General features: G+C 45.6%; 5 protein-coding genes and 1 long non-coding RNA gene across 6 annotated transcripts; 2 read left to right on the top strand and 4 right to left on the bottom strand.

Moving 5' to 3' along the window:
• Positions 1 to 3737: 3737 nt before the first annotated feature.
• LOC131890751 (zinc finger protein 2-like) lies at positions 3738 to 7680 on the bottom strand. Its single transcript, XM_059240161.1, has 5 exons — positions 7599 to 7680; positions 7044 to 7520; positions 5359 to 5975; positions 5033 to 5272; positions 3738 to 4947 (listed from the first exon to the last, which is right to left on the bottom strand). Exons 1-5 carry the CDS (start codon positions 7678 to 7680, stop codon positions 4702 to 4704), a joined length of 1662 nt encoding a protein of 553 aa, XP_059096144.1. The 3' UTR covers positions 3738 to 4701.
• On the top strand, positions 7468 to 9202 carry LOC131889888 (uncharacterized). The gene is made up of 3 exons (XM_059239107.1): positions 7468 to 8431; positions 8557 to 8685; positions 8760 to 9202. Exons 1-3 carry the CDS (start codon positions 8306 to 8308, stop codon positions 9093 to 9095), a joined length of 591 nt encoding a protein of 196 aa, XP_059095090.1. The 5' UTR covers positions 7468 to 8305; the 3' UTR covers positions 9096 to 9202.
• Positions 9203 to 9299: 97 nt separating this feature from the next.
• Positions 9300 to 10911, top strand: LOC131889885 (THUMP domain-containing protein 1 homolog). The gene has a single exon (XM_059239105.1). The coding sequence runs from the start codon at positions 9507 to 9509 to the stop codon at positions 10707 to 10709; it is 1203 nt and encodes a 400-aa protein (XP_059095088.1). The 5' UTR covers positions 9300 to 9506; the 3' UTR covers positions 10710 to 10911.
• Positions 10025 to 12385, bottom strand: LOC131889886 (E3 ubiquitin-protein transferase MAEA-like). The gene is made up of 2 exons (XM_059239106.1): positions 11800 to 12385; positions 10025 to 11728 (listed from the first exon to the last, which is right to left on the bottom strand). Exons 1-2 carry the CDS (start codon positions 12088 to 12090, stop codon positions 10856 to 10858), a joined length of 1164 nt encoding a protein of 387 aa, XP_059095089.1. The 5' UTR covers positions 12091 to 12385; the 3' UTR covers positions 10025 to 10855.
• A 2431-nt stretch (positions 12386 to 14816) lies between these two features.
• LOC131890117 (uncharacterized) lies at positions 14817 to 15265 on the bottom strand. Its single transcript, XR_009374274.1, has 3 exons — positions 15083 to 15265; positions 14925 to 15021; positions 14817 to 14856 (listed from the first exon to the last, which is right to left on the bottom strand). It is a non-coding gene; the product is annotated as an uncharacterized LOC131890117 (long non-coding RNA).
• A 5508-nt stretch (positions 15266 to 20773) lies between these two features.
• On the bottom strand, positions 20774 to 24599 carry LOC131890750 (nucleolin-like). The gene is made up of 2 exons (XM_059240160.1): positions 24123 to 24599; positions 20774 to 20881 (listed from the first exon to the last, which is right to left on the bottom strand). Exons 1-2 carry the CDS (start codon positions 24597 to 24599, stop codon positions 20774 to 20776), a joined length of 585 nt encoding a protein of 194 aa, XP_059096143.1.
• Positions 24600 to 24858: the final 259 nt, after the last annotated feature.

Raw genomic sequence — 24858 nt, 5'->3', positions numbered from 1 at the left:
GTTGCATCTTGGATCAGGGCAAGTTTCCATCTTCACAAAAGTTAGCTCACGTTGTTCCAATTTTTAATGGGGAAGATAAGTCGGTCCCCAGTAACTATAGGCCGATTTCTCTCACTTCGAATATTGCCAAGTGGTTTGAGAAAATTATGAAGTTCAAGCTTCCAGAATTTCTTGAGGTCAATGAAGTCCTTCCTCCTAGCCAGCACGGGTTCCGAGCACATTTTAGCACGTTTACCCAACTGATTGAGCATATAGAGCAATTCATTGAGGGACTGGAAAGACACGAACCAGTTGATGTTGTCTATCTTGATTTTGCCAAGATAAAATAGATCATGCATGTCTTTTGTTGAATAGACTTCATGACATTGGGATCAAAGGCAAGGTTCTCAATTGGATAAGAAGCTTCATTCAGGATATAGGAAGCAAATTGTTGAGGTCGAGGGATCCCTTAGTGACATACATGATTTCAAGTCAGGTGTTCCCCAGGGCTCCATCTTTGGGCCCCATCTTAGGCCCCTCCTTTTATGATATTCGTTGCCCCGCTTCAAAAGCTTAGTATTACTGCCAGTCTCTCTTCTTATGCTGCCGATACAAAGTTAGTTTCTGGTAGGAATGGCCAAAATTCCAGCAGCCTTGTAAAGGACTTAGATCGAATCTACTCATGGGTAACTAAGAGTAATATGGCCCTGAACGGAATGAAATTCCGCTCAATGACGTTTGGGTCAACTCCTTCGAATACTCCACTCAAAGATAATGGAGGTAAATATATTGAGCAGGTCAAATCTATGAAAGATCTAGGTGTAGTCCTCCAAAACAATGGAAAGTTCGATGAGCATATCCAGTTGAAGGTGGGTAAAGCTTTTGAAATGTGTGGTTCGATATATCGCACGTTTAAGTCCAGAGATAGCATCACGATGCTAACTCTGTACAAGTCGATTGTTCAACCACATCTTGAATATGCTTCACCCATTTGGGCTCCAATGAGTTCAGCAGGTTTGCGAAAGGTCGAACAAGTCCAAAATTGTTTCACTATGAACAACACAAGAATGAGATAGCTCTCGTATTGCAAGAGACTAAAAAAGTTGGGACTGTACAATGTTCAAAGACGGTACGAAAGGTATCTGATACTGTACGTCTTCAAAAGTATCCATGAGCTTTGTCCCAACCCAGGATTTAGGGTCAATTATAATGACCATAGAGGCTTAATGGGCATTATGAGAGCACCTTCAAGCCCTCGAGAATCCAGGCTAGTTCGAATAATGATGTCCACTTTCTCTTCTTTCTCGGGCTTCTTCATTGTTTAATTTGCTTCCCTCTGATGTTTTTATGGAATACGTTTTTTGATCTTTTTGATCCAGTAGCATCTTTCAAGTCAGACTTGGACAATTGTTTAGATAGCATTCCAGATCAACCCTACATTCAAGGACTAGCTCGGTCTGCCAACTCAAATTCGTTGGTAGACCAAATATCATAAAAATATTGAAAGGTAATACATAGACGAATTATAACCTTTCATTTTAATAGTACTGGGGATTACATTCCGTGTAGCGTTTAGATAAGCCCGTGAAAAACCAAACCTAAAAAGGGAAAAAATATATTGTGACCACATATTTAGCAAAGAAATATTTTAATGAAACTCTAACCTGGTTTTGTTTCTAAAAAGAAAACATTTCAAGGTGGGGAACTTTATAAAATATGCGGCAAATCGATAACATTTCATTAGGCGGCCTACCTGATTAAGATTTACTTACTTCTTCAGAAAAGCGAACGTGTTGCCATTCTCCAAACGTTTTGGTTGGAGTAGCATGAAAAACGACAATCAATATTGGTTTTCTGAATTTCCAAATAACAATGAAATTCAATATCTAAGGCTCTTATCATCAAGAGCTTCCAAACTTGTATGTACCTGAATGACCAAAAACTGTGCATCTCAACCGGGGAATTCAAATAGCCTGCTCTTTTTCATTTTGACGGCTTATTTTTGGTATTGTCAATTATGATTTTGGTGATCTTCATGAGCAATGTGATCTCTTACAATTTCCAAGACGATGTAAGACTCCAAAGTTTGTGTGCAATATTTGAGCACAAAGGCAAGGTTTAGTATCGCCATCTGTGAATTTCAACATCCGTGCCGTGTAGGGTGGGATTGTGATGAAGGCTTACACCTCTCCACGACAACGTGAACTACGTCAAAAGCATGAGGATCCTGGTTGGAAAACGTGCAAAGAACCTTTTATTTTCAATTGCAAAATAACTTTTCAACGAAACTGCCACTAGTGGTAAGTTACTGCAGAGGTTTCACGGAAAATCACTTAAAAATTCTGATTCTTCTTTCCACAGACATTTTTATCTCGTAAATTAAGCAAATTAACCATAATCAGAAGGAGGCCTTACGCTCATAAGTTATTGATAAGACCATTATCAATAGGTTTTCGAGTTGTCACTACTGAATGTGAGAGGCCTAGTAGTAGAATGCACAACAACAGGGGTAGGCACTATCCATGGTGAACTTATCAAAACATTTTCTCAACATTGAAACACTGTCAGTCGCTTTTATGAGAATAATTTTCCCTGATTTCTGACCTCTAAGACATGAATCAATTTCAAATCAAGATCAAATTTAGGATAGCTTACCGAGATGAATAGGCACACGTTCCAGGTGGAATCGACCGAAATGAAGCGATTCGAAAACCCCGTAAAACACACTGTGTAACAGTGTGAAACACGCAATAAAATCAGGTCAGTTTTGTAACACACTGGCACATTTATTGAATTGAATTGATTAACTTGAATACCATAACAGACCATTTATTGCGAAGGGGAAATGGCTAGTAAACGTACAGCCAATTTAGGTTCCTATGTTTAGAGAGAGAAAAAAATGCATTAATTGGTCCTTAGTTTTCACGAACAAGATATTTTAAATGTAAAACCTACCTGACCCTGTGTGTAACGTACGGAGGAGCTTCCCGCTACCGGTTACCAGGGTCCGTCTAATGTATAAGAGGGTAACCCTTCTCATAGGCCTTCAATGGACAACCACGTCTAATTGTAAACCCGATGCTTCACCATCAACTCGACCTAAGGACTTCTGAATGTCTTAAGGCGTTATGTCTTTACGTTATAGACCCCAAGACCCCCCAAAATTGACTAGGGTTCTTCTCCGTACATTCAGTGGCCCACAGTTTCAACCAATTCGATTTCTCAGCGGTGGAACATACGGTCGTTTGAGTCATGCGCTAGCCATGCCCTAAGTGAAACCGGAGGAGAATATTTGTTTCAACCATTTACTTATTCTTTGTTGCCCGAGGGGTATAAATGCTTGAACTAGAAATCAATTGATCTTGACACCTCCAAAAGGATGACAAGGAACATCATCGAAAAGCGAGGGAGTTCCGCCGACGATAGTGGAACTTCGACTGTGGCATGGAACAATGATGCCGAGGATCCTGATGACCCAGTGATAAAAAAGAGCGGTGGTGCCTTCAAGCTCTTGCACAAACTAAGCTTGTTCTTCGTATGCTCCGGTGCGTTGGTTTATCTCTCTTATCTTTCCATTCATCGCTATGCCTTACGGGAGACAGCCACGGCGGACAAATATCTTCACATCTCGGAAGTTGCATTTCCAGAAATCACCTTGTGTCCGTCCAATCCGTACAAACTAGACATTTTGAAGCGCCATGGCATCCGTGAACTTCGCGACATTCAATTCAATGCCCAATGGATAAGCTCTATCCAACCTGATTTGGAGCCAACCGAATTCATGGACGCAGTCAACATTCCTTTAGACGAGATTTTTCACTCCGTCTCAGTGGACACGGAGAAGCCTCTAGCCAATCGGAGGACTCAATCGCTCTTGAATGGGACCCTCATCGGGGCGTGTCAACTAACTCCTATTTGGAAGATTCGAGACTATTACTTCAACGGAATTTGCTTCTCTCTCCAGTTACCTCGATGTCTCCTGAAATTGGGGATCCTGGAGATGAGTGTGCGGCTTCATCAGTCTACAGACGTGTTTATCCATCATCCTGACCAGTTCCTTTCGCCCAATAGTAGAAACCGGGTCAAGTTGCGGACCCCTGTAAGCCCCAGTCGGACGATGCATTTCAAGATTGCAGCCACGTACGAAATCGTGGAATTAGATTCAAGAACTGGCAAATGCTTCGACTATTCAGACTCGTCGTCAGTGGGCTTCGACCAATGCATGTATGACATCCTGTACGAGATGAGTCTGAACGAAGTGAATTGTACGGTACCGTGGTTACCAAAGAAGGATCGAATCTGCGTGGATGCAGAATCGCGTTCCAAGGCTTTCACAGTGTACCAAAACAATCGACGCAATCAATTTGGTTTTTGTGAGACTCCTTGTGCCTTTACCAATGTGTTTTTTGGACCACCAGTGGAAGAACTTGGCTACAGCTCAAATCAAGAGGGCGCCATTACCACGGGAGCCGAGTTGGTTATCTACTTCCGGAGGGATGTTAAGGTGACTTTGGAATACTTCCTGGTGTCTGGGATCTCGCTCATTGCTGAAATCGGAGGTTATGCCAGCTTGCTTCTCGGCTTTTCACTCTTCAACCTCACAGACCTGGCTGATTTCGTGTTTGCCAAAGTGAACCGGTTTTTTCGTGGTTGTAGCACAGCATCCATTGCAATTGAGCCTGCCTTACAAAACAATGCCCGCCATGCTTCCTCTGCTTTGCATTAGGTGATCGATTTCACGTCCGGCTCTGCACCTTGACCTTGGTCCGATTGGTTTTGTGTTCTTTGTGCGTCTTTGACGTTGGCCGCATGAGAATTGGACTTGAGATGGAAATTCAAGTGATGAGATCGTTTGAATTTGACGCCACAGATCTCACATTCAAAGGGCATTTCACCAGTGTGAATCCGTTCATGAACCACCAAGCCATTGTGCTTGAGGAACAACTTCGGGCAAAATGAGCATTGAAACTGGAATGATAAGTTAAAACAATGATTAGATGAGTATCGATCGACAGCCTTGACCAAAGTCATGACATGGACGCAAGTGGCCAACCTGTTTTTCCTGGCTTTGATGAATTTTCTGATGTTTGAGAAGGTTTCTTCGTCCTTTGAGGTCGATCTTGCAAATTGGGCACGACAAGGTACGGTCTTCAGGTTTGAGTTGATGTTGGTCGATCACGTGCGACGTCAAAGAAGACTTCCTTTTGAAGTGTCGGTCACATTTCACACATTGAAATGAACTCTTTTGATCAAGTGGAGAATGACGGGAAGATTCGTGGACTTTCAAATTGGCCTGGAATCAAATCAAATGCGTTTGTATACTTTCCACCCGTACAGTTCACAGGAATGCATCGTTCAAGTGGAATCATGTTTTTGTACCTTGGACACGAATTCGTCTCCGCATTGATGACACTGAAATGGTTTCCGTTGGTGAACATTGGCCATATGGGCTTTATGATTGCGCACTGATTGGCTGACATAATTGCAATCTTCCACCAAACACAAATATTGACGATTACTGACGGTTTTGGAAAGCGAATGATCACTCTTGAAGTGCATCCGCAGGTGATGATGCAAGTCTAAACCAGAATCACATTGAGTCTGGCAAATGTGACAAGTCACTAGCCTATTATTTTGGCCTTGATTGGCATGTTGAGCCTTCAAGTGGGCGATTAAGGGATGAAGACCCAGAAAAATCTGATTGCAAACCGGACATGGTTTATGAGCGAAACGTTGTGCCCCTTGAAAGCAATTGGTCCAATGAACATAGGTATCAGGTGGTACTTTGGAGATGGGAACCGCACCCACATGAATCCGGGTTGGACGGCGATGTTTAGGTGACGGTTTAGGAGACGATACTATGGTAAGAAGTCCACCCTGATGAGAATCCTCCTCGACGTCCACTTCAGCCTCATCAATGTAAGAAATTCTGACACTAGTTTTCGGGGACGATGGAGGAGCTTCCGCTTGGCATTCGTTATTGAATATATAATGCTCTGAAATTTTAGAAGCAAAAAAAAGAATACTAGAAATGATATCAAAATATACGAACTCTACGCAATGATGAATCGAGACCAATGGTTTTTTTCAAGTTTTTCATTGTTAATACGTATCGATAATAACACGATAATCTGGTGGATAATACTGTATGTACAGAGATGAGACAATGTTGTCCAAAATCGTTTGACTAGACTTCGTACAAAATTAGGTATTCCGAGATCGTGTTACGAGAGGCGCCGGAGTCATCCATTCGAGGATTGACTTGAGTATTTGTGGCTGTCACGTCTGACAAGGACAAAATCTTGGACAGGTCTTTGGTTTGTTCTGCCATCTTGAGTAAATGAACAGAAGTTTGAAGATGCTTTTTATAGTGGTGCTGCCGCAGGAAATCGCATCGACAAGTTTCACATCGGTAGGGGCGTTGCTGAGTATGAATGCGGATATGGAATCGCAAGTTTTGGGCACTGGAAAAACGTTTCTCACAACCTTCATGAGGGCAAACCAGAGTTTTAGGGAAATGCCGTCGTCGGTGTTGATACAAGACATTACGTTGTTTGAAGGCCTGTCCGCAAATATCGCACACTTTGTCCGGATCCTTGTGAATCATCATGTGACTTCGCTGTTGGTCCACGGTGCGGAAAGTCTTGTGGCAGTCCGAACATGGAAATCGTTTAATGTTCGTGTGAGTGAGCACATGGTCCCGGCTCAAGGCGTAGGTCTTGGAACGGTGCTCGCAATGGGGACATCGGAAAGCGGCCACGCCATGTGCTGATTCTACGTGGCGTTGAAATAGCTTGTACTGACGAAACACAATCTGGGATTGAGGACAATCAGGCCAATCACATCGTAATGCCAGCACACGTCGATGTCGTTGAGTAAAATGTGTCCGCATCCCTTTCTGAGAATCAAACACTTCTGAACATCGCGTACATGGATGGGTTGGGCGTATTCGTGAGGATCTTCGGTTAGCTGAACGTAAACAAATTAGCATTGGATGACCTGGCTAGGCCCAAGGGTGGTTCCACCCCCTCCGGGCCCTCCGGGGAAATGAAACAGATACTTACCAGACGAAATGGCTGGTTTCTCAGGCCAATCCGGAGGAGTAGCTGATCCGTCGGAGAGCGGGTGAGCAGCAATTTTCGACACGGACAGCGGTCGACATTGGAGCATTTGAGTGAGACGCTTGAGCGCATGAATCCGATCCAGGGGTAAGGGTAGGGTTTGTCCTACGTACAAGAGTTCCAACAGGGTCTCCATATCAGCCAGCGTTACATCTGGGAGGATGAGGACCCGAGGGGTGTCGGAAGCCGACCAGGCCAGATCCTCACTCGGAAATCGAGCCAACCAATTGGGCGAGATTAAGGCCAGAACCAAAAAATCGCAAGCCACCTGTCCATCTTGCAAGACCAGAATAGTGTCAGTGGTGACATCTGATCTACCCGTCGGCTCATCGGCGGGTTTCCTAGGCGGAGAGCAAGTCTGGATGGGATTCAGGGGCGGCTGACACCATGATTCGCCGTGCAGAGGCTCGCTTGGATTGGCTCTTATGGATTGGCCAACGCTCTCATAACGAACGTCCCATCCAACGCTCCAAGGGTGTACGACGCTAACTCACTCACCATCCAACAAGCAATGGTTCTCCCGTGGGCCAACCAAACGGACCCACAGTGTCACCAAACCATCTGGCGTGGGGGGCTTCATCCTGTCGGCTTACAGGGTCCTGTCAAATCCAAGGGAACCAAAGCATTCCGATATGAATGAGGATCACTGCCATGTGACAGGTGACGGACGATAGGTTCGCCCCGGTTGGCTGGAATAGGCAGGCGGACGGATCGACGGACACGCCAGAGAGGACACGCCAGAGAGGACGCACGGGTCCTTCGACCTTAACCCGGGACTGAAATGCCGACCACGACCTTCATACTGGATGTCCATCACCCTGAATGCTATATCTCCTGTCTACACAAACCAACTTCACCGGACACAAAAAGCAAAGAAAGAGACGCTCAGCTCCTAAAATCATTCCGAAGATGGATGTCGCTCCTGCACGATTTTGGCTGGAAACGATCAACGGATGAACCGGATGAACCAAGAAACGTTGCTATCATGGATGAACGACTTGTTTCTGTAACACATGTCAACTTATCAGGCTTTACGCCACATGGCTTGTAAGTGGCATCAGCAATCGGTTGTTTGGATTACCGGGTCTTGAGTAAAATTGACGATCAAATCGGACCTTGGTTTGACCAATGATCCTTGACGTACATACTTCCCCCGAAGTTCTTGGACTTGAAACCCGTCACTGTTGGCGCTCTGAGGGCGAGCCATGAGAGTCATGAACAGACTACCGCGCTGCTCTTGGGCCCGATCTTTCTCTCAAGGACCTGCTGCGGCTCGTCCTGTGACTTTGGATTATTTCAAGTGGTTTCTGCCCGTTCAAACGCGGTTCAAGGTGATATTTTCAACCTCTAGGATGCATTCATTCATTCCCTCGATCGGATGAGGGTGACCTGGGGGTGGACATGTTAGGGTCTGTCTTTCTTGTGTCTAATTTCTGTCGTTAATGAATGCCATTAGGACAATGACTCTTACGGACACATGAATAATGCGGTCTACCACGCCATTAGCGACAGCTTGGTGAACGTCTTTTTAACCCGTCAGGCCGGATGCAGCTTGGACAACTCGGATGAAACCGCACGTTTCATGGTAGGTCCAACCTAACTTCCGCCAGGAATTCTCCCCCCCCCTAACCTAACTCTAGTGAATCCTCGGCATCGCAGGTCAAAACCCTATGTACATATTACCAACCTATTTCGTTTCCCAATGTCTACTTGGGCGGATTGGCCATCACGAAGCTGGGTCAGTCGAGCGTGGACTATGAGATGGGATTATTCGCCTTGAACAGCGACCAATTTCACACGCAAAACTTCAACCTGGTCCATGGGAACTTCTTGGCGGATCTTGGCCACGTGGATTTGGACGAAAAGTCGCGGTGTTTGGGCCAATTTACCCATGTTTTCGTGGACCCCAAACGCGGATTTAGACCCACCCCGATTCCTAGCCCAGTCAAAGTGATTTTGCAAAAACTCTGCACTTCAACGGTTGTCCCACCCTAACGCCTTCAGGGCGGGTAGAACGATGATCCCTGACACCAGGGACTAACTAACGTCTGTCCATGACCATCCACTTTATCGCCCAAATAAATTAAATCTGCTCAAGTCAGCCCTAGAACGTACTTGCTAAGGCTTCGACTTCCCGCTCTCGGAATCTCGGAAGAGGCAGGACAGCGCCAAACAACAACGAACGGCTCCAAATGGAAGCTGACACTGCTGAGTGAAGTTGGCCATGTGGTTGGTGGGATTTTCGTACCCACGTCTAGAATGAAGGGAAATGTGAGCGAATAGCGATTGGAACATCGAGCCTTAGAATTCGTGACGCGGTCATTGGCATCCATCAATTATAGGTAGCCATTCGGCTAATCTGAAACTGTAGGCACATTCAAATCCGGTGCCGATCCCGTCATCAAAATGAGCGATGCCAATCGGAAGCGCAAATCCAGAGACAAACAATTTTATATCCAACAAGCCAAGCGCAACAAGTTAGCCAAGTTCAGTTTGGTTCCGGGTATCAAAGGGTTCCTGTTGTTCTGCAACAAACACGAAAAAGAAGCCATACGAGAAGGATACCGAATCCTCAATGAGTTTGCCGACAAACGCACCCAAGTCCTCGAAGAGAGCCTCAAAGAGGTCAAACAAGAGCATCAGTTGTCAGCACAGTCTCAAGATTCCCAATCTGATGAAGAGATTGACGTGGATCAGGCCATGGATGAGGAACGCCAGGCCCTGGCCCGCGAGCGACAGTTGCCCTCGGAGGAGAAACGCTTTCAAGTGGTGGAGAGCGGAGCCCAAAATGTTCTGTTCATTCGCACCACTTGGGAGGATCCCGTTCAATTGGCCATGGATGTCATGAACGCCATTCTCGAGTCGGGTGAGCAAAGAACCAGGTATCTGTTGCGGCTTCTCCCCGTCGAGGCCACGTGCAAGAGTCAAGAGACGGCTATCGAGAAGGCCATTCAGACCATCCTTCCGCGATGGTTTAAGGGCAAATCAGAGGTCAGCTACGCAGTTCAATTCAAATGTCGACTCAATAGCAACTTGAACAAAGATCACATCACCCGGATGATCGGTCGTCTGGTTCGCCAAGTCAATGACGCAGCCAAAGTGGACTTTAAGAAACCCAACTTGACCGTCATGGTCGAAGTGATGAAAGGCAATTGTTGCATAGGTGTCTTGCCCAATTACGCTCACTACCGCAAGTATAACTTGATTGAATTGGCCTCGCCATCGCCCGGATCAAACAAGGCAGACGTAGATTCTCAGAAAAACGGAGACGAGCCAGCAGCAACCGTGACATCTTCCGAACATGCCAAAGTCAAATCGGAAGCCGAAGAACCCGAGTTGAATAAGAGTGATGAAGTTACTGAGAGTTATAATCCCCTAAGAAAAGGTGAAAGCGTGAAAGAAGAGTCTCAAAGTATTGGTCAATCTCCCGACTCCAGTGAAGATGTCACAATTATTACGAATGCCGACAACCCGCATCCTAGGTCTAATGATGGATCCGATGTAGATTCAAGAAAGGCATTATTAGGAGCACCCCTTACGGATCCAGTTCTCAAACAATCCTCGAATTCGAACGATCACGGTTCTGTCCAGCCCGAAGTAATGCCGTAATTCAGGATGCCGTGTGAACCTTTCATGAGGTTGTGTTCTGTGTTCCTTATTTCTAGACTCCAAGGTTCAATACTAATGTAAGTTTCTTCCTCGAAAACTCGAGTGCAAATTCTTCGTTTTTAAAGTGTTATTAGTTCTTGAATGATTTACATGACAAAGGCTTTCTCAGCTTCGGTGAATGAATAGATCTCTTTTGTCCGGGGACAGACAATTCGGCCATCGTTGCCCATGGACATGCTTGAGAGAGCATCTTCGCCGTAGACGTACCCATTGGGCAGCATCATGGGCTGATTGTTCTCGTTCAAAGGTTTGCCCGTAATGTAACAAATTAGCTTGGATTGGGAGCAATGAGCGAAAGGTAGATGTTCAGCCAGGCCATTCAATGGCACTTGACACACAGGACATTCGAAGTTGCGATCTGAATAGCATTTCTGAGTCTTCAAGGCTGACAAACCGGCCTGTAGGGCCACGGAGAAGACCGATTGATTCGAGAGCTGAAATAATCGGTAGTTTTCGGCTCGAAATTGCTCTATGAGCTCTTGCCAACGGCTTTCTTTGAACATGTCACAATAGGGTTGAATCCGGGTACCAGGGGGAAAAGCCAATAAGGCCATGCCTTGTTGGACCGTGGCCATCTGTTCGTGCTCGGTGGTGCTCAAAAACCTTCGGGCGTGCTTCACTGCGTCCATTTTACGGTTCTGTTTCACCATTTCAATAAACTCTTGCAAGCGAACGTTGAACTCGAGGGTGGACTTCATTTTCCGCATTTTCGATTTGTTGTCGTGGCACCAATTGAGACATTGGCTGGTATCCTTCTTGAGCAGTGCCTCCTCGACTTCCTTGGCCACTAAGAACAGATTGATATTGGTCAGATCTTCAATTTTTGCCACCTGAGCTAATTTGATGGCAGAGTTATAGAATCCGGATCGGAGGAAATGCTCCACCAACATGCGATCCACCCTGGTCTTTTGCCAGGCTCGCAAGGCCGGCGTTTCATCGTGCTCCGGGACACACCCACCCTGCAAGACGCAACTGGGGCATGAGCGAATCAACATCTAAATCACCGGCTAAGTCCGAGCGAGCTGCTTACCTTCAAGTAGGTGAGGCGCTGTTTGAGGTTCTCCATAACGGCTACCTCGGATTGGACGGCCTCATCGGCCTTGGACTGGAATTGCTCCATCTTTTCGACGAGCACATCGAGGCTGGTGGCCAAATCGCTGAGGTTTTCAGGCGAGTGAAGATTCCTCTCCAAGGTGTTCCTGGCCGTGGTCACGTGGGACATTTCTCGCTCGATGGTCTTCTGGGCACTGCGGAAACGCTTGTTCAGCATTTCGTAAGGCACTTTGAGAGTGGGATGCTCCAACGAGCGTAGGTCGGACATTTTGAGCTTCGTGAGCTCTTTCCTCCGTTCAAGCGAATTGACACTTGATGGCGGCTTTTCGAGAAAATAGATGCCGTCCAATGCTGAAATTCTTCAGCTGAAACAACAACGCGGTGTACTACTGACACTACTGACACCTAGTACACTGCATGCACGCAGCCAATTAATAAAACAAAGGAGGGTCCCGGAGGGTCCCGGAGGGTCCTCATTCAGCTGTCCAGTTTGGAGATGACCTTTGGCCGTGAGTCTTTGTTCGGCTCTGTCACTCTATGGTGACTCTATGACTCTGCTGTGGCCGGTCCACGTCAACTTTCCCAACGTAAAGTTTCAGTAGCCAAATCTGACTTCGACGTCAGCTGGGCTGGGCTGTTCGTCAGTGTTGCCACTTTGACTATTTATTTACGTCTGGCCGAAGCTTCAGAGATAACTATACCTAGACACCGGACTTTGGATAGTACCTAACATTAATATTATATGAAGAAATCTATTGTTTTTAACCTAACCTTGCCTAACCCAACCTGACCTAACCTTGCAGTTGCAAGGGCTGGGGGCGTTTAGGCAGTGGTGACCGAGTAACACGCAATAGCCAAAGTGGCTACACTGACGTCATTCGGTTGCCACTAAGGTGTGTACTTTTTTTCTCGTACCAGATCTGCCATTGAGCGCAAGATACGAATAAAACAACGCAACCTCAAATTTCTCCGAAATACCTCTGACTTGAAAGCGCAACGTCCACCCTCAGCATGAGGGCCAAGCTAAATTTGAATTCAAAATGGCAAAATGTGCACAGTATATTTCAACTTTCAATACCATTCAATTCTAAGTACATGATTTTGAATGCCCTTTCAAGCACATGGCCTGCTCTTGGTTAGGGTGAGGGTGAGCCACTTTTCGAAATGTAGTAATGAACTATGGAACTTAGTTCTCTAGAGTTTTTAACACCGTTGAATTCTAAGTATATGGACTATGAATGCCCTTTCAATCATATCACTATTTGTTAGAGTGACTGTGAGTCACTTTCCGAAATGTAGAAATGAACAATCAAAGTTAATTCGCCTCAGAAAAAGGTGAAAATTTGGTCTCAAATTTGACTTATTTAATGTATTTGACAAGATCTTGTGATTCTGTGATATTGTTATATGTGATATGCTAATTTGAATGGTTGGGGGGGGAATTTGTAATATTCCCTCACTGTTTCAGTACCCATCTCTAGAATGCTGTGAATCAATAGAAATTGCCAAAATAATTGCTTGGGGGCAAAAAGGTATCTTTTGAGTTGCGAAATCAAGAGGGAAGGATCACTTAATTTACCTTGGCAGCTTTTCAATACCAAGGCGAGGAAAATAGAAGTTGTGTTTATTCATTGCTTTATTACGACCATTAGCAGATCTGGTACGAGAAAAAAAAGGCTAGACTGGGCTGTCCTAAAAGCGAGTCACGACTAAACCTCCACCCGATTTCATCGTACCTCTAGCGAAAGAAATTCGAACCTTCTACAGGTTGCGTGATTATGACTTGGATAGAAGACAAACCATGAGCTAGATTAGCGCCACCAATTTGGGATATTCTTGCGCTATTAAAGCGCTCACAGAGAATATTCAATTTTTTGTACTTTTTTACATAACTTGGACACTTCTTACTTTTCACAGGCAACTTAGGGTAACAAAGGAGAAGATGACCAATATCAACTCAAAGTGATATTTCTTTCCAGACAAGAAACATACTTTTTACCTCTAACATGCCAACACCAAAACTAAAATATCAAAATGCTTATTGAGTTTTCCAATGGCTCCAATGAGGCAAGCGCATCTTTCATCAGTACAAGATGCAAAAAATGGGAAGGAGTAAATATTTGGACAATGGTTGGGGTCCTGAAAAATAGCTGGTTTGTCTTTGAACAAAATTTACACGCAAGAACAAACTAGAAAATATATCAAGTCAGATCATAAGCGACCAATGTCCTCTCTGTTTTTTTCACGACTCTTTAGGATTGGATGGATCTTAAAAAATCTTGGGCTAAAGTCTCAAAATTCCCCACAGACTTAGGGTTTTTACGTTTTAGGATCTTTTGTTGAAAATATCTGCAGAGGTTTCTTAGAGTTGTTTTTGCTCTTTTTCGCAGAAATCTGAAGTAATAGAGATTAGAGATCTGTGTTTACTAGAAACGGTAGGGGCCAAACCTTTTTTTTAGACAAGTTTTGAGTATTTGTTCGTCATCTTTTTACAAGCTTGACTGCTTCCAATAATTATGGCAGGCCTTTGGGTCAAAACTCCAGTTTTTGTCTTCATCATCTCCCTTGGTATGTAAAACGATGAGAAAAACCATTATTTACTTGCGTTTTAACTCTACAATGTCTAGACATTTTCCAGCATTTGTTTCATTGTCAATCTCACTTTCTAAGTCCACATCAACCCCATCAGTCAAGCAAGGTTTTTTCCAGTGCTGACCATCTGGTAACCCGGTCATTGGTGGGAAGTGAGATAAAATTGCTAATAGGCCAGTGAAGCAAGCAAAACATTTTTGCTTTTTTTTTTTATTTGATTACATTTGGCTTCAAGCCTTTTTTGTTTCCCGTTATTACATTTTGCTGCCGCTTAAGATGTGACGAGATCGGCATAATGAACTTTTCTGTGTTGATTACAGGGCTGGCCGGGGATCAAAGGGTTTCCGTCTTTGTTTGCCATGTGTACCCGCTGTAGATGACGATTCATTTGCAACTCTCCACAAAGGCTTTCCACAGAGAGAGCAAAGAAAAGGTCGCTCGCCTAAAATTGAAATTGGGTTACTAATGGTGACTGTTAGGCAAACAATTGTGAAGTTTTGATAGACATACCTGTATGAGAACGTGAATGTACTGTCAGCCTCATGTTCTGGGTGAAAGACTTGCCACAAATATCACATGAAAATGGGCGTTTGCCAGTATGGATCAACTGAAAGAAGGGATGAAAGTTAGAATCTCAAAGTTGCGTGATCATTCGGAGGCTACAATACCTGGTGACGGTTATAGGCTGTCTTACCGTCAGGGTACTTCCACATAAACTACAAAGATATTTTTTCTTGTTCCTTATTTGCTCCTGCTCCTTTCGGCTGGAGGGTGGATAAGAGAAACCCGTTGTCCTGTCATTTGTTTTTGATTTCATGTTCTTAAGCAGGATTGGCTGCTTCAAAGTTTGCTCTTTTTCGGTTTCGCCGCTCTTCAGGTTCATCATGTTCCTCCCGATCCTCTCCATTCCATCTTTCATGGTCCTCTCATGTTCACCACCTCGCCGTCTTCGTCGTTCGTCGTCGTCCTCTTCCTCGACTTCCGGATCCTCTTCTTGAAGGATCAATTCAGGCATAATCATACTGGCTGTAGGCGGAACCCAATCCTCGTCCTCTCCGTTGTCCTCATCTACCTCATTTGGAGTCTCCCTCGCCGCCCTGGGGTTGAGCCTTTGGCCCAAATCACAATCGCAAAGATGGCTAGACATAGACGGGTTTGTACTGGACTCCAAGTCGTCCAAGAGGGGAACGGCTCGATGACACTTTGGAACATTTGACTTGGTGATGCCCGACATTTTTCGCATGGGCCACGGGCGTGATCTGGTCGGGACCATTTCGTCCACATGTGGCGCAGAACCACGGGCAAGTCTTCTCGGTCCGGTAGAGCCTTGAGAACTTCTTTTGAACTTTCAGGAGAGATAAATTTGGTATTGGTCCACCAGGCGTTGGAATCCCTCCCATGAGGAAGAATCATTGACGTCAATGAAGCGGTATACATGTATTTCAAAAGTGTCTTGACCTCTTCGGCGAGGCCTCGATCTTGAGAATATCTGTTCCTGAGATATTGCTTCGCCATAACTCCGAAAAGGCCGCAATCACTACTTTGTGGGTGAGAAAGCTTTGATTGGTGGGGCAATGACGTGAGGGTTAGGTCACAGAGATCCTCGCTTTTGAAGGCATTGAAGCACATATCTCTCAAATGCAACGCGTGCTCCACTCTTTCCCAATTGGATTCCAACCTTGATCCAAACATGGTACGGTGACAATTCGTCGATGGCGTAGCCACAAAAAAGTTTAGCTGGATTGTTTAGACGAGTGAAGCACCTCGTGCCTTGGCGGATTGGCAAGTGCAACAAAACAGCTGGCTACGCCTTTGAGTCGCTCTGACAACCCAACCTTAGAAGCCAACATTGGAACTTGGAGATGGATGAATAATAAGAGTTCCCAGCAACTGAATCTTAGGGCGAAGTGTGAAAATTGTTGTAAGGTTATCTATTTCTACATCTTGATATTCTAGGAAGGTTGCTTGGTTCGGAAGGTTCCTTGTTCGCAAGCATGATCTTTGGCATTTTACACCCGTCCAGGGAGGTACGAGTATGTGAAGTTCGGTGGCATCTGTTAGTTCGATTGCTAAAGTTCAAAGTGCTTCTTTGTCCAGTTAAACAGGAGATAACATCAGACCAGAAACCGTGGTTCACCGATACATGACTTTTGCGAATAGATTAGGGCCTAAAGGGCGCGAGAGAGGAAGTGAAGAAGAGCCATTTTGATGTCTTTCTACATTTACTTTTTTGGCCGGGAAGACTCGAGCAGTGGGATCAGTTTCTTTGAATGGAATAAGGGCCGGATTGTGGGTGCAGGGTTACGATCTACTAGGTTGATTTCAAGACTAGTAATGAATTGGATGACTTCAATCTCAGCAAACAGAGCCCAAGGCTAGTTCTCGCTGGTGTTTTGTCCACTTTGGAGTAGTCCTGGGTGGTGGCGTGACGTCACACCAGAGCTCTGCAAGACTGTAACGTGTACGACGACAAACGGCGACTGATATGGATAATGGATGTGAGCACTAGAGATGGCAACTGAGTAGAAAAGAGAGGCTGGGAGGAGCCTTTCGTATTGGTATTGTGGTGATTCACTTGATGAAGTGAAGTGAGATAGGGAAAGTCGGGGAATCTCAGCAATCCTAGGCAGTGCAAGCATCCAAAGTCAAAGGCCTAGTCATGACCTTTTCGACCCCACCAAGTGAGCACAAGCATGGCCGCTTTAAGTGGATGGATCTCTTGGAGAAAGAGTTCGAAAATTTTTGTGAGCATGGACGAGTTGTTCAAGTCTGTGACGGAAGAATATGAATCATTATGATCTATACGAAGCCAATCGGAAGTCCTGGCCAATATGGGATCATGCTTCGTCCAAGTTCTACACAAAGCACAAACATTATTCAACAAAATGCCAAACACGAAGCTGAACTCATTCATCTACGAGAGGAATTGGCCGAATCCAAAGCCACCTTGGCCAAAGTGGAGTCCGAAAAGAAGTACCTGGTGTGCAAGCTTCAATCATCCTTACTGGAAAACCAGAAGCTAAAGCTCAAACATGTCGAAGGACCCGAGATGCATCGGGCGAGAAAAGATGTGTGCAGATATCCAACTCAAACTAGCCACGAAATGGCCATCATTCAGCGTGTGGATTGGAACGCCAAGAAGATGGAGGAGAGGGCCAAGAATCTGGAAGAGGAGAATATCCGACTCCGAAAGAGTCAGGTAGAGCTTGAGAGCGAGTTGGTTGGTGCCCGTCTAGGACTCCAGATACTTGGACAAGGAACTAGCCGGTAGAATTCAGCAGATCCAAATTTTGCTAGCCAATGAACAAGTCAGGAGCACAAGCAGAAGGTTTGGAACCAAATTGAGACCGAAATGCATCTCCAGCGATCCAAGACAATCTCGAACATGTGCTACGCCAAGCAGCGTATCAAGGATTCTTCTCGAGCTCATGATCCGCATGAAAATGACCAAAAAATCATTCACTGACCCGAAAAGCCGCATCAAGCAAGTGCACATTCACAAGAACGATTCCGAAGAGTTGGTATGGCCATTTTGGTGGCAAAGAGCACGGTTTACCCATCATGATATCCGAGGTGTTTTTCTCACACTGCTGTGGGCCGTTGCCAGAAGATTTCAGCGGGTGATGTGATTCTGGCGTGAATGGCGACAGCTTCCAAAGCTTGGCCACCGAGGCGGTCAAGTATCTCTCGGCGCTTCGAGGAGCCATCAAATTGGACTTGGAGCATCGAGTGGATGATAACATTGAAGAGTGTGTGTGATATGACAAGCAGGTATTACGAAATCTTTGGCGATGTTCAGGATTCCAATGTGGATTATCCGGCTGTGCCGCGGATGTCGTTGTCGCGCCCTGGACAAGCAAAGACACACGGCCGCGATCGGCTTCAATCGATTCGAGAGCCTCAACCAACTCCGTGAGAGAGTTGCCCCAAGTCCATTCCAGCCCCAAAAAATCTGCCTTAAATGGGAAAGTGTCTTCAATCTAATTGGCCAAGGACAGCCTTTATTTTGAATCCAAGTTTTGTGATCATATTTTTTTTCCGAGCGTTTGTTATCATTATTAACCGTTTACATTTGTTGCACCAAAAATGGAAGAAATTTCATTGATCAAATTGTGCTATGTGTAAATCAGGTTTATTATTAATCTCTTGTTCACGTTCAAACTCGACCTTTTCGCGAGACTTCTTTTACTAGGGTGAATATTCGCACTGCACTCAGTCGGTCAAGATACGGGTTATTTATTTGAAGGCTTGAAATTTAGTCCGTGATTATTTTAGTTAGTCAACGATGCTCATGTGTGATTGAAGGATCATCCATCCACCAGATCTGGGTTAGGTTCTTTGGATGGTGTGTCAGGTGTGTCAGAACTCGGGTCACCATCGTAGTATCCACTCGAAGTGGAGAAGCAAATTTGACCTCGCTCTTCTTCTCCTTTCATGAGGCAGTCAAATGAGGGATTGAAATTTTTCTGTGGATTGTTGTTCGGCTTCTTGTAGAATCCAGGGCTTGAAAGGTTCCGTTGGAGGCTCTCTATAGTGAATGCGATCGTCATCGTCCGTCATTGATGATTGGGAGGGAGCCCGAAATCTCCGTTGAGAGGAGGGCTGGCTGGAGTAGATTTGGACCCTGACCATAAGACCAACTGCAATCATTGAGACAATCGTCATGAATTGCGATGGAAACTGGATGCTATATTATTATATATCATCATCATTTTTATTGTATTACTTGATTCCTTCCGTCTTCTTTGAATTGAACTCGAGGCTCCAATTCTAGCCGCTCCATCTCAAACGAGGTTTTTCGATTACGAACTTGAGCCTCAGCCGAGCTGATGCTTGTCTCCTGATTCTCATCATTTCTTGACGCTTGGTATGTTCTTGTTGAAGAAGTAATACACCTCAGGTTGAATGTTGACGCCGATCAAAATCATGCTCGAATCCCTCTCCACTCTGATCGTCAGCAAAAGTCTCATCTTGATATGGGTTGTGCGTGTCCGTTGCAAGCTCCTCCAAATTTTCCGCCACGGGATATTTGTCTTCTAGAACTGGAAATTTCCTGGGGAACTGGATTGAAAATGACAAGTCTCATTAAGTACGGTGACTGTTATGCATAAACATTGAGCTCACCGATGATGAGCCTTGGCTCTCAACTTGGCCATTGATTATCGTCGTGGTGGGAGGATGTCCTACGCCGCCGAGTATGAATAGCTGTGAGATGAAGACGGATTGCATTTGAGTCTCCTCCTCCATTAGGAAACGTCCATCGTCCGTACGTATTCTTTTGAACAGTCACGGGTGATGGGGGCAATATCCGAACACCGCCCTTGAACCTTCCTCTTCCCTCTTGCCGCCGGACCTCCTCTTTGCGAACGATTTGCTCTTGTTGCATGGCAATCATCTTGGCTTCTCCTTGACGGGGTTGAACTCGACAGTGTTGGTTTAAGTGGTCACGGAAGAGACTTCGCTCTCGTGGTGGGTGAGAAAACTGAGGGAAGAGAGAACATGATCTTGGTCTTGGGAGGCAAGCTTGGAGGCGAGTCTCGAGATGAAGAGCTGTGATGAAATGAGATTCTTGAGCACTAGAAGAGGAGGTGATTGCGTTGTCGGTCCGCAACTGGGACATGAACTGGTTGGTGAAGTCCTCCGCCATGCTTGCGCCCCTGGACGTTCGCATTTAAGCGCTCCCCCATTCATCGCGTGGATGGTCGCCACGTCTAGGAGTATTTTGCATCACTTGCCTCCTGGCTTGGACCTGTTCTTGCAAATAGGTTGGCCCGTCGGTCTCTTGTTCCGAGCTTGAGCCTTTATTTGCCGACGCGATCGCTCCTGATCTCGTTTACATCCACTCTCCATCCCATGTTTCGTAACATCTCGTACAGTTTTTGAATGGTCTCGTCCGACTCCCAATAAGGAGGTCCGTGGGGTCCGTCGACCTCTGGTGAGGTGCATTAGCAGGGGAAGTCCATGGTACTGTCATGTACTCCATGAAAGCGGAATCCCGCCCGTGCGGGTCAAGGGGTTTTTCCAAATGGGCAGGATTCTACCGTGTCGTCGCAACGGTACCCCGATGATTTGATGTCGCCCGGAGTAAAATTGGAGGCCGAGGCGCAGGCCACCCGTTCCAGAGGGTCGCTTTTGAATACCTTGAAAGCACTCTGGGGTAAACGATAGGGGGTCAGGCCCATTTTTGACAGAGGAGTGGGTTCATAATCTGGCAGACTGGCCAAGTATTCCATAGCTCGCGGTAGGGCGTGCTGGAGGCATTCTTGGTCTGTTGGCTACATCTTCTGGCTGAGTTCCGGTTCTTGGTATCCAAACACAGGGCTTGAGTCGCTGGTCCTCCATTTTCCATGAGAGTCGGGTTACCGGTCAAACCACTTCTCGGGAAGGTACAAGTCTTCCACACCACCTTCGCCCGGTCCCAATGATGAATTCCGCTCACACCAGGCTTCACCCAAAGGATTGACAGCCTGACACGTGTAGATTCCCGAATCATTTCACATAATCCTATGGAATACCACTGTAACGGATATGGTCGATCTGCTTGACCTCGATCCTTCGCTCGGGTACATATCTGTTGGGAAACCATTGTAATTTTCGGTGTGCGACCTGGCTCGTCACAATTTCATCCTCCTTATACCAAGTGACCTCGGGGAGAGGCCAGCCACCACTCCCACTTCTGCCACCAATCTAGCACCTGAAGATGTCTCCGTGTCTACCAGGCGCTTCCAGAACACAGGTGGGAATGGTTTTTCCGCACTATTAGATCACAGTTCGAGATGTCATGTCCCAAACGTTTTGCGCCACAGCGTGTACTTGCCCATGTGATGTTCCGTGCATAGCGAATGATGAAGGTGGACATTTTTTCTGGAGTGGTGAATCTCCACATCCTCCCAGCCTCGTTCCCCAGGAACCACTTCTTCGTGCGTCGAAATACCAACTAAAGATTGGCTGAGGTGAGAATCAAACAATGCCTTCAAAAAAGACTCGAGCTCCTTCTTCAACGGCATTGCCTTCGATTTTGGTGACGAAGCGGGGAATACAGGGAGCCTTGGGGCCAATTTTCAGCGAGTCTTTTGGACGCTTTTCGGGAAGTAGTCCTTCCTGTACTCCGTTGGGTACATTTCCTTTTGGATGTATGCATCCCGCATTGGTTTGTAGTAATCCATATTGTCTAGTATGTCTCAGAGTCCAAGAAAACGGCACGGGTTCAAAACTCACCCAGTCGATTGATTTGAATAACACATAACTATTAGGCCTGATGACCCGACATCAGTCACAACCTCGATTTCGAATGAGGAACACACATTGAAGGAACTTGCACTCCCTACACTCGCTGTTCTTTCTCAAGTGCTTATACTTGATCCGTCGTTCGGCCAATTCCAAAGATGAATCAGGATGTTTGATCACAATGACAGACAGAGTTCGCCCAGTTGGGTCGGTCAGAATATGTCCAAACGAACATCCGCCAACTAAATAACGAATGATCTCACGTTCTTTTTACCACTCTGACTTCCTTTCGAGGTGAACGATGACGATCCTTGAAGATCTTGGCCGACTTAATCCTGATTTTAGCCGTCATGCAGGAGCGGAGAGAAACGACGATTTGACGATTGTGTTGGAGGTAAGTGAAATACCTGCTCAGGACGGACTCAGGTCTACTTCAATAGGTGGGTGGAGGGAAGTTTTGTTAGCTTGAACTCCTTTCTTTGAGCTCGAAATGCATGCTTTCTCTCCCTATTCTTGGGCACAAGCTCTTTTCGAATTCAGTTATGAGGTAGTACGCTCTACGCTACAGTTGGAGCCCCCCCCCCAAAAAAAAAAAATTGAATGAACTCAAAAACAGGTTTGGGCCCAAAGTTGTCCGACATCCGTTGGCCTTTTTTAGCACGATTACAAAGTAGATTACCGTAGAGTGGCTATTAAAATAGAAAAAGCTGCTTCTTTCCAATATTTGCAAAAACGCATAGCCCAATTCTCATTTTGATAGCCCTTGACCCAAAAACACATGGACTGACATGTTTTATAGTTTTAGTTAATTCTTGAATTCGGTCCATGACTGAACAGATAAGGGGTCTTTCAGTCCATTCTAATATTATTGCCTTTGTTCGGCCAAGGAGTGCTTGCCCTTCAAGACTTCCTAACCCCTGGCTGCTCTTTGCCCAAACGGAATTTACGCTCTCTAGTCCTGCCATATACTCGGACAGTACTTGCTTTGTACGAGAGAAATGAATGTGGAATCGTTTGGTTTCTCCAATTCATTTCCTTAAATCGTTTTCAATTACTTGTATTAATTGTCTCAACTGACTTTGAGCTTTGCCATATTGATGATGGAAATTGGTAGACTGTTTGCATTAACGTGACAGGATATGAATTTGTTTGCACTTAACCTTACAGCTAAAGAAAAGGGCACACACATTGTATTTTGATAAGTAATTTTTTTGATCAACATGGAATTTCTGATGGCGAGGGGAGTGTGTGTTCAAAGCGATTCAATTGAAAAAGAGAATAAAAGTCTCGTGAACAAATTAACGTATACATTTGGCTTGAATGTTATTGGTGCTCCTCATGGGGGGTTGTAATCTTACAATGTGGTGTTATCGATTGCAATGGGACACTTCGATTCAGTGGATGCGAGTAACTGGAGGCCTACTATTTGTTATTAAAGCAACGTATTGTGCACACGGTACGCTGCAGCCCAGATTCTGTCAAGAGTTAGGCTTAAAAAGCGAGAGAAATGGAAGCCCAAAATGAAGTGATTTTGGTGCCCAATCGCATCTTAACCGATCAGGAGTTTCCACTGGAACGACCACAAAGAAAAGGCCTCTTGGGCTTGAAGTCAGTGTTCCCTCTGACTTTCTGTGTTTCTCTCTGTGCATGGGGCTGAATCGCTTTTAGCATTCAATTGACTACTGTCGCCTCTAAGCGGCTGGGTTTTGTTGCCTAGGATTACCCCGAGATCTCTGCCACAATTTGAAGTAAAATGTGGATGGATAGCCCATGATGTTGTCGGCATCGTTTCGAGGGGTTGTTTGAGATTTGGAAACGAGATCAAGGTCCAATCCTTTTTAGCATTGGATCAGTTTTACTCAAAGAACTGGGATTCAGCCATGTCGATGGTGCACAATGGCATGGAAGTGGAAACCCAGAGCATCTTGACGGGCATATTGGCTTATGACCAAGCATCACAAGACAAAGCTCTTTCGAATGGCTATTCAAACCTGCAGATATGTTTCGTTGACCACTTGCGGTTGGATTTTGGGACCAATCCGGCTGCCAGCATGGCTACTGCTCTGATTGCTTGACTACTATTGTGTGGGAAAAATTGAAAATGGAGCAATGAGCTCAGATTCCATTGTCCGTTTCCGAATTCGCACGCATAATCATGGAAAACCCAGGTTGTGAAATAAATAACGCCTTCTTCATTGTATGAGGCGATGATGACAAATGTTTGAACTATGTTATCTTCGCACGATTAGTGGAACAACTTGCTGTCCCCGGTCAATTGTCAGTACCTGCCGAATCTTGAGGACCATGTGGACAGTGTCCCGGACTGCGGGTTGTTTTCTGCCTCCACGATGTGGAAAAGCGTTCCACGGCCAATAGTATTCGCGAAAAAGGGACAAAGAACAAGCGAAACGTTGTTACCAACAATGTCGGACCACAGTCGTTTCAAAGAATGCCTTCAGAAAAAGGTCGGGGCTACAATACCTGGTGACGGTTATAGGCTGTCTTACCCGTCAGGGTACTTCCACATAAACTACAAAGATATTTTTTCTTGTTCCTTATTTGCTCCTGCTCCTTTCGGCTGGAGGGTGGATAAGAGAAACCCGTTGTCCTGTCATTTGTTTTTGATTTCATGTTCTTAAGCAGGATTGGCTGCTTCAAAGTTTGCTCTTTTCGGTTTCGCCGCTCTTCAGGTTCATCATGTTCCTCCCGATCCTCTCCATTACCATCTTCATGGTCCTCTTCATGTTCACCCTCGCCGTCTTCGTCGTCGTCGTCGTCCTCTTCCTCGACTTCCGGATCCTCTTCTTGAAGGATCAATTCAGGCATAATCATACTGGCTGTAGGCGAACCCCAATCCTCGTCCTCTCCGTTGTCCTCATCTACCTCATTTGGGTCTCCCTCGCCGCCCTGGGGTTGGAGCCTTTGGCCCAAATCACAGTCGCAAAGATGGCTAGACATAGACGGGTTTGTACTGGACTCCAAGTCGTCCAAGAGGGGAACGGCTCGATGACACTTGGAACATTTGACTTGGTGATGCCCGACATTTTTCGCATGGGCCACGGCGTGATCTGGTCGGGACCAATTTCGTCCACATGTGGCGCAGAACCACGGGCAAGTCTTCTCGGTCCGGTAGAGCCTTGAGAACTTCTTTTGAACTTTCAGTGAGAGATAAATTTGGTATTGGTCCACCAGGCGTTGGAATCCCTCCCATGAGGAA

This window comes from Tigriopus californicus, chromosome 11 (assembly GCF_007210705.1).
Source record: "Tigriopus californicus strain San Diego chromosome 11, Tcal_SD_v2.1, whole genome shotgun sequence".
Classification (NCBI taxonomy): Eukaryota; Metazoa; Arthropoda; class Copepoda; order Harpacticoida; family Harpacticidae; genus Tigriopus; species Tigriopus californicus.
Note: the sequence above shows the minus strand (reverse complement) of the source record. Positions and strands in the feature narration are given on the sequence as shown.